Genomic DNA, 8,746 nt, shown 5'->3' with positions numbered 1-8,746 from the left:
GGCCCGCCTCCGCCGCGCCTGGCCAATCCGCGGGCAGCTGCGCACCAGAGCCCCGCCTCTCCACCAATCGCTGGCGTGTATCAGGGCACAGCTTAACGCAGCTCTCCGACGCGTCGTTGCAAGGCGGAATGTGCGTGCGCAAAGGGAAAGGCGGTGCGTGCCCCAGCCGTCCACCCAATAGCCGCGCGCCTCGAGCGGGCCCCGCCCACCATTCCCTAAAACTACAGGAGCCAGGATGCAATGCGACAGCCCACTTGGCGGGAGCCAAGTGCGGACTCGGCACTGAGACGAACAGGACTTGCTTGAGGGCATCCAGCAGTTCGTGAGAACCAGGATCCCACCCTAGAGTCCCACCATCTCCTACCCAATGTCCGCAGCAGAAAGCCTCGAAGCTTCCAGGGAAGGGGGCATGAGGTACTTACCCGGCTTCTGAACTGCGGAATGAAGTTGTGGGGCTCGAAAGCATCAGAAACTGTCCGAGGGAGAGTAGTGCGGCTGCTCCCTGAATCCTGCTCTGGTGCCCCTCATGCACCAGCCCCTTGGGAGAGTGGTGCAGTGAGAGTAAGCTCTGTGGCACAGGGAAGGCTGCCCTAAGTGGGACCGAGCAGGAGGCGAGAGGGGCAGAAGGCAGGCAAGAGTTGGCAGGATCTGCCAGAAGCTCACTTATGGGTCCAAGGTGGTGCTCTGTCAGGAGAGTCAATGTTCTGTCCACGGGGAGTAAGGACCCAGAGGGAGCCTTTCCCCCACCGTGGCTCTCTGCCAGGGGTCAGGGCTCAGTTGGGGCAACCACAGCTGGCAGGGGAAGCCACATTCCGGGGAGGTCAGCAAGGGGAAGGGCTCATTCAGAAAGGACCCTGCCTCCAGCTCATAGACATTATTAATAAAGGAGCTGGGTCATTTGGGGACAGTGAGGAGGGAGAGCCAGTGTAGCCCATGCAAGAACCCATGTGGCACTAAACGCCCTTCTCCCACACCAGGACATGCCAGACCCAGGCACCAGCAAGGATGGCAGGCCTTCCCTGACGTAGGACAAGTCGGCTTAGAACACTGGTTCCACCCTTAAGTGCCTGCATTGGGGGAACCAAAGGAGGCTGCTTGAAACGATGTCTACAACAGAGCTAGGGGCCCCGCTGGCCAGCAGTGGTTCGAACAGTGCTGCAGTGGGCATTCTGGGCGCCAGCCTTTCCCTGCTCACCAGGCAGGGGAGCTCAGGCCAAGCAGAGGGCCCCGGCTGGGCTCCAGCATCCTGGCAGCCAAACCTGTCCTGTCCTGCCAATCCGTTCCTCACGTGACAGCTGGAGAAAGTTGCTCCTTTGCTTGGAAACCTGTGATTGTTCCTAGACTAAAACTCTGCCTGCCCCCACAGGGTGTCTCCACCCCACCGCCCCCGACTCTTGATGCTTCAGCTACTTGGTGGACACACTAGGCCCACTCCTGCTTCTGGGCCTTTGCACTTGCTGGGATGGCTGCCTGGGGTGCTCTTCTGGGCCAGCTCCTTAGCATCCTTCAGGGCTCAGCCGAAAAGTCTCAGAGAAGCCCTCCCCAACCACAGGTTAAATTAACTTCGTCTCATTACCTGCTGACTCTTCTTAACAGTAACAAGACCTGGGGAGACTTGGATTACCTGTGTGGTGTCTCACTGACCAGGACACCCAGGCGCCTTGCCCGTTTTGCCTTCTGCAGGCACAGCAGGCACTCAGTTTACAGCAGTGGGATGCAGGCGGTGTGGCTGCAGCGACTCACACACCTGGAGGCCCTGGGCTCTCCCACCTGCTCAGGACACACAGTCAAGTCCCAAGGGTGCCTCCCTTTTGCTCCAACCCAACAATGAACATCATGACAATGACCACAAGAGTAATAACCAGCAGTCCTCACGCCTTCCTGGAAGTCGTGGGTCACCGACATCTTACATGCGAGGTAACGGAGGCTGCAGCCACAAGGGGGCGTGTGCACTGCCATGAGGGTGTCAGAGCCGCCACAACTCAGCTGTCCTGCCTCCCAACCAAGAAGCAGCCTCGGTCTTGTGGTGTTATGCACGGACGAAGGATTGGACAGGGTATTGCTGCATGATTTTATTACTATAAATATACAGTTAAAAACGAACAAAAACTAGCCAATCAGAGTACATCAAATGATAGCACATGTAAGTCCAAGACAGGGCAGTCTGCGTCCCGTCCTTCAGAGTTACTGGCACCAATACCGTTAGTGAGAGGCCAGGGCACTGGCTGCTGAGGAGGTGTGAGGAGAGGGAAGTGGTCAGTGTGAGGAGAGGGAGGGGGGGAGGGGGAGGGAGAGAGGGAGAGTGTGTGTGTGTGTGTGTGTGTGTGTGTGTGTACACGTGTGCGTGTACTGGCATCCGTGCACCCAGGGGCACATGGTGGGTGGGAAGGGAGGGGAGGCAGGGAGCCAGCAGCCAGGGCAGGCTGCCCCGAGTGTGGCCTCTGCTCACAGGCTCAACTGGAGAGAAGAGGAGTTGTCTACCCCCGAGTCTCCCACTCAACAGGCCTCCGGCTGTGCTGCCGGCCGCCCCAGAACCGTCCTGCCCAGGGCAGCTCCTTGGGAAGTGGGCCCGTCTCCCTCCTGCCAGGAAAGCGGTCGCACCCCAGGAGCTGCAGACCCACCCACCGGGCTCAAGGTCCTGCTGGGGCCACTCTCGCCTGGGGGCATCAGGGCCAAGTGTCCCCTCTGCCCTTCTGTTGCCCAGAAGGTTTATCTTAAAAAAAAAAACAAAACACGGATGGGACCCTTGCCCCCAGGCAGGTCAGAATGCAGAAACCCCAAACAGAACACATCAGAGAAAAATGTGAAGTGCCATTAGAGAGGGAGCTGAGAGCCGCTCAGGCCCTCCTGAGGCAGGTGGGCAGGTGGACAGCAGCGCCGAGCGGGGCCCCCCACCCCAAGGGTCCGATGTGGGCAAAGCTGCCTCTGAGAAGGTGTGGGGCTCAGAGAGGGGCCCCTGGACACAACTGCTGACAACAGCCAGACCCCACCTGCCTCACTGCCTCTTGGCCTGGCAGGGTGCTGGGCTGGGAGAGGGGGAGAGGGAGGGAGTCTGAGCACATGGGGAGGGGACAGGCACTATTTCCTTCATTGACTGAGTGAGACTCGGACCGCACTTCCTTCCCACAAGGCCCCCCTGGCACTGCCTGGGAAGATAGCACTTCACCTGCCAATAAACTCTCGGGTTTGCTGAGTTCTTGAGCATCTACCCCCTGGGCTGGGTGAGGCCCATCCAGGCTGCATGTGGGGAGGACATTTGGGGAGAGATCCTGGCGCGCTCAGCTCCCAGCACAGGAAACCACTGTCCTTCATCTTGTACCATTTACAAACATGTCAACCGTAAAAAACGGGGGTTGTCAGAGGGGACAGTCAACTGTGCTCTTCAATCAAGGGTCACGTGGCCCCTTGGAGCCAGTGACCATGAGGGCGTGCAGACAGGAGAGGCCAGAGTTCACCCTGGAGTCCGGGCAACCTCTTGGCAAAGTCTGAGGAGCTGAGGGCTCCATGCTGCCAGCCTGGCCAGGCTCTCAGAGTGGGGTCAGCTCAGTGGCCCCGGCGTCAGGACTGGGGCCACCAAGTGGAGGCCGAGGGGGCCCGGTGGCGTGGAGGCTGCGGGGCGTCTCCATGGAGGTGGACCATCCTGCAATGGGAGAGAGAGAGAGGAGGGTCGTGTTTGGCTTAACTGTCTGGCCTCACTGCTCCCTTTACCGCCAGGCTCTGGGTTCCCACCAGCAGCCCTGCCATGTGGCCAGAGTGAGCCAGCCTGTCCGTCTTAGAGCAGATCACCCCTGGGTGCCAGCAACAGAACCGCAGCCCTGGAACTGAAGGCAATGGGGTGCCTGGGGCTGCTGGCCCCTGGGTTCCCCACCCACTCATGCTCCTGGGCTCTGACCAGCTGCGGTTCTGTGGCGATTTTACCCCTGGAATAGGGGCTGGAACTCAGCCAACGCAGGCAGAGGGGAGTGGCTGGGACCTGGGTGCACCCAGCAGGGGCCCCAGCCTGCCCTCCTCAGAGGCCTTTCCTGTCAACTCCATGCAGCGCTCACAGGATGCTGGGAGGAGCCAGTCCCTGGTGGAGCGGGGAGGGAGCAGGGGGGGCGGCACACCTCCAGGGCCGCCCACCACCTGCACGCAGGGCTCCAGGGCAGCTTCAAATGGCAAACCAAGCAGCCCCCCACAGCCTGTGACGGACACTTGGCGACTCTGTGAAGGGTCTCTTCACGGGAAGCCAGCTCTGCCATGCAGTTCTCGGTGGCTGAGTCAGACCTGCTTCCTATTTCTGGAAGTTTTACATAAATGGCAACACTCAGCATCTCCCGTGGCTGAGGCTGGGACCACCCTTGTAACAGTGCTGGGTCCTACTTCAGTAGAGGGTTAGCTTCGTCACAAGAAAGGTTCAAGTAAGACAAGGCCTGTGCGGCCACCAAGGCACCAGGTTCTCATCACCAGACTTCCTGGAGGGGCTGACGTCACCTGAAGGAGGGGCGGGGGTCCCCAACACATCTGCCTATTCTGGTGGTACTCTCGGGACTGCCTCCTGTAAAAACGTGTTTGGGTTGCCTGGGGAGAGGGCACCTCCCTGTCAGGTGGGGAGACCACCTCATAAGACCACCTCACAGACATCAGAGTGTGCTGGGGTTCCAGAAGGTTCCAGAGGTGGGTGGAGGGACAGGTTAGTTGTCAACCACAGCAGGGTCTCAGCTGGGGGCTGAATCACTGATCCTGGGGACCCTCGAGGCTGCAAGAGCCTGACTGGGTCACCTGGTTCAGATGGAGTATCCTCTGGGTCTAAAAGCCTACATCAGACCCCCAGGACCACCTCTCAGGGGACCTCCGCAGCGGTGTCTGGAGAGCTCTGAATTCAGAATCCAGGGCCTGGAGAAGACATGGATGTGGAAGGAGCCCGGAAAATGGGAAGGAAACCCCAGCAGGAGCAGGAGAGGGAGGGCGGCTGGGGTCCTCTCTCTGGCATCCTGCAGAGGCCGCCCGCAGAGCCCCCGCCACTTGTGTGAAGGCATCACGTACCAGCTTACTCCTCTAAACCACCAGAGCAGGAGCCGGGCCCCAGGGCTGTGCAGAGGAGGAGAGAGACGGAAGCTCGGTTAGCAAAGCGCTCGAAGGGGCCAGCACATTCCAGGGCAGAGGCACCGGCTTTAGGACAAAGTGCTGGGCTGGGGGTGGGCAGGACACAGTGGAAACAAACGCCCGCACAAACAGATGTGCTGACACGGAAAAAAAGACACGCCGAAAACATCTGAGAAACAGCACTGGGCTCAGTGCTGTGCAGAGGAACTCAGCCCAGGGTGGGACGTGTAGGGGCCGGCAGAACCCGGGGGAGGGTGAGGTCCGGGAAGGGCCACCACCCTCAAGGCTGCTGGGATGCCACACATCTAAGGATTTCACCGTTCTATGGATTTCCTCCCACCTCCTTTTTTCCCATCCACAGGGGACACTAGCTTTACTAATTACGCTCCATCCACCAGGGGGCGCTGTGCAATTGTGGAGACCGAGTGTGTCCCCCTATTCTGAAACACACACACACAGATGTGGAGATGCGCAGGGTTCCCGCTAAGGGAGAAAGGCAGGAGAACAGAGGGCGCCAGTGTGGGCGTGGGTGACTCAAGAGGTGAGCGCGACCACGAGGACCCCTGCCCGGCCCCAGGTGCTGAGCAGCTGTGCTCGCGGGGAGCGGATGCAGGATGGAACGGCACAGCCTCCTCTCTGCTCTGACATCAAGAATGAGCCCCACCCTGCAGAGCGGGCAGCGCGCTGAGCCGGCGCCGAGCCCAGGAGCCGTGACGGCACCCGACCTTCCCGCCCCATCAGGCCCCACGGCCGGCCTTCGGCCCCTGAGGCCTCTCCTCTACCACCTCCACAGCCAACTGTCTCGGCTCCCAGTGCGGCGCTAAAGGAAGCCCGAGACACCTGCCTGGGGGCAGAGCCAGAGGTGCTGGTCTCACCTGTGGGCTGGGCCAGTTGGTTGTGGCCTGTCCTGACCTGCTGACACCTGAATGCTCCGCGGGCCACTAGAGGGCTGAGGGGTGCGGGTGGCCCTAAAGAGGCCGTGTGGGGTCAGGGTGCCCCTTGCCGCACCCAGGGGCCGCCCTGCAGGAGCAGGGCTCACACCTGTGGCTCCAGGAAGCTGAGTCCTTCTTCTGACCCTCTGCTCCCACCCAGGTTTTCATCATAATGCAATACTAAGTCGTCTGAAAGAACTTGCTGGAATTCTGTGTTTATCTAAGGTCCCAGACACAGCTTTCACCATAGGTTCCTTTGGATAGGCTCTTGTATGTCAGTGACCCAATCTCTGCCCTCCCTTCTCACACCTGGTAACCCCCTGTCCTCTGACTGGACCCTCTGTCTGCACAGGCCACTGCTCATCCAGAAGCCCAGGGACAAGAGGCCCTTTCAGACCAAAGCATGTCACAGCCTCTCAAGCCCAGACCAGGGGACCAGGCAATGGTGGCTCCTGGGGCCGATCAGGGGTGAGAAGGGGTCTCCCAGTCACAAGGCAGGAGCCAGGCTCTCTGAGGGCAACGTGGCTTTTTATCTTGATTACAGAACCTCATGGGATGTTACAGCAGGTGCCGGGCACAAATGTCTGAGAGCCCCCAGTGCCTGTCCCCCGTCTTTGGGGCCCAGGCCCTGAAACTGAGGATCTTGACCCAGAGGAACAGAGAGCAGAGCTGAGGCCACAGGGCCCTGAGCAGAGGCCTTGGAAGAGGGGGCCCTGCATGCCCCTGAGCCTTGCTCACACCTCGTGCCCTGGCCTGTGTCCTGCACCCTGGCCCGGACGTGCTGCCTTCCCCGGGGACCATGAAGCCTGTCAGCTCCCCCAGCCAGTGGTGGAGGATAGTGGCCCTTGTCAAACCTGGGGCGGGCAGGCAGGTTTCTGTCTGCAGCTGCCTGTGGCAGAGGCCCTGCTGCTGGGGCACCGGGCACAGCCCACAGGTGAAGAAAGGTAGCGATGCAGTGGGACCAGATCTGCCTGCCTGGCTTTAAACAAGAAGCCTCTTCCGCCTTCCCAAGGCTGAGCTGGTTTTGGGGTGAAAAGGGGTCTCAGCCAACAGTGCTGCCCCCAAGAGTCAGGGGCTGCAAGGTGACTATGGAACCCCGGCCTGGCCGTGCTTTGCAGGTCAACAGAAGGAGCATAGGATCAGAGACAGGGAGACGGAGGGGGCTCCCCATGGGCCAGCCCCTCCCTAAGCAGACAGCAGGTCCCCATGCCATGGGGACAGCTGAGCCACCGCACGTCCCCCCCGACACCATGGGCCAATGCTGTCACCTGGCAGGTAGATGTCGGCAGGTGCGCCCGGCTGGCCACGGCTGCAGGGCTCAGGGCTGCCATCCTGCAGGACGTTCTCAATGGATGGCACTCGGCTCCCTGCAGAGGAGGGGGCAGTCAGGGACCGAGCCACTGGGGCCCGGACTACACCTTCACCCCTCTGCTCTCCCAGGACCCAGAGACAGATGTTCTGTTTTCTTCTTCTTTCCTTTCTCTCTTGCCTCTCAGCATGGGGCTGTTTTGTTTTTATTATACAAAAAAAGGTCACATACCCTCGTTTAAAAGACAACACGGAACGGTTACAGATTTAACTGTCTTCTCCCTGGATGAGCAGGTGGGGTGCACAGCCCTCTGGCCCCCACGCCTGCAGCAGGGGGCCTGACATGTGCGGCTGCTCTCCCTCACACATCAGTTCTCAGCCGGGACCTGCACTGTCTTCGTGGGGCATCCCCTTGGGCAGAAGAGGGGCCCAGACCCTTGGTCCCAGTACGCACTACGTGCAGGAGGGAAGGAGCTTTGGCTGCAGGTGAAGGAGCTGAGGCCTGAGAGGCAGAGCGACCTGCCCTGCATGCTGGGCAGGAAGCAACAGCACTGTGTTCCCAGAGCAGACCCCAACCTGGGTGGGCACCCTGCCCCGGGTGCCCACACTCACACCCAGGCCCAAGGTCCTGCCCACACCTGCAGGCAGCGCAGGGGCCACTGGCAGGGAGAAGGTCACAGCCACAGAGCAGCTGCAGGTTGCTCTGGGGGCCTTGACCACACTGTGGCCACCTCCTGGCTCTGACTCTCAGGGAAGGGGCCTTCGGCTTCTGCTGACACCAACCCTGAGCCTCAGCCTCCTCAACAGCCCAGCACAGGAAGGAGGGACCGTGACAGCAGAGAAACAGTATCTCCCCAACTGGCAGAGGAAGGCTTGGGAGGCACCTCATGCCCCACTATGCAGAGGTGGGGTCATCCCCCCTCAGAGTCAGTGCACAGCAGCAGCAGCTGGGACTGGACCCCGGGGGGCCGTCATGTGCTAAGCCCTCTGCTGAGGAGAGAGGCTCAAGGCCCTCTGCACAGGGGACGGGCAGGAGAGGGGCCCGGCTAAGCTGCACCCCTTCGCCCTGGCCACTGGCTGTGCCAGGCTGGGCGGCCGAGCCAGGAGGACGTGCACGGGGCGTGGGGTGTGGGCACGGGCAGGACACCCCTGGCGGGAAACAGAAGAGCTGCTACCACTAAACAGACAGGTAGGGAAGGAAAACCAGGAGTGGCCAGGGGCTGTTCTCTGTGAGATCGTGTAGGAACTGAAGTGTGTGACCCCAGGAGGGTGGCCAGCACAGCTCGAAGGAGCCTGCAGAGAGCCCCGGAGGCGCCGCCTCTTCCCCGGCCGGGGCACGAGAGCCCCAGGAGGAGAGGGCTTACCTTGCTTTAGGGACGAAGTCTCGTCAACCTCCTCTGTGGTGAAGCTCTAGGAAACAA

General features: G+C 60.9%; 1 protein-coding gene across 7 annotated transcripts in view; it reads right to left on the bottom strand.

The window, feature by feature from the left end:
- Window positions 1-2,057: 2,057 nt before the first annotated feature.
- Window positions 2,058-8,746, bottom strand: part of MGRN1 (mahogunin ring finger 1) — a 44,915-nt gene continuing 38,226 nt past the window's right edge. For 4 of the 7 annotated variants that reach the window (XM_031447687.2, XM_064478409.1, XM_031447689.2 and 1 more), the window contains 3 exons: window positions 8,690-8,735; window positions 7,286-7,384; window positions 2,058-3,640 (listed from right to left, as the gene is read on the bottom strand). In XM_031447687.2, coding sequence (XP_031303547.1) covers window positions 3,528-3,640; window positions 7,286-7,384; window positions 8,690-8,735 — 258 coding nt within the window. In that variant the 3' untranslated portion in view covers window positions 2,058-3,527. Of the gene's footprint in view, window positions 3,641-5,025; window positions 5,071-7,285; window positions 7,385-8,689; window positions 8,736-8,746 lie in introns of all 7 variants that reach the window. The other 3 variants (XM_064478410.1, XM_031447694.2, XM_031447693.2) reach the window with 1 other exon arrangement.

This window comes from Camelus dromedarius, chromosome 24 (genome assembly GCF_036321535.1).
Source record: "Camelus dromedarius isolate mCamDro1 chromosome 24, mCamDro1.pat, whole genome shotgun sequence".
Taxonomy (NCBI): Eukaryota; Metazoa; Chordata; class Mammalia; order Artiodactyla; family Camelidae; genus Camelus; species Camelus dromedarius.
This window is presented reverse-complemented; position numbering and strand designations above follow the sequence as displayed.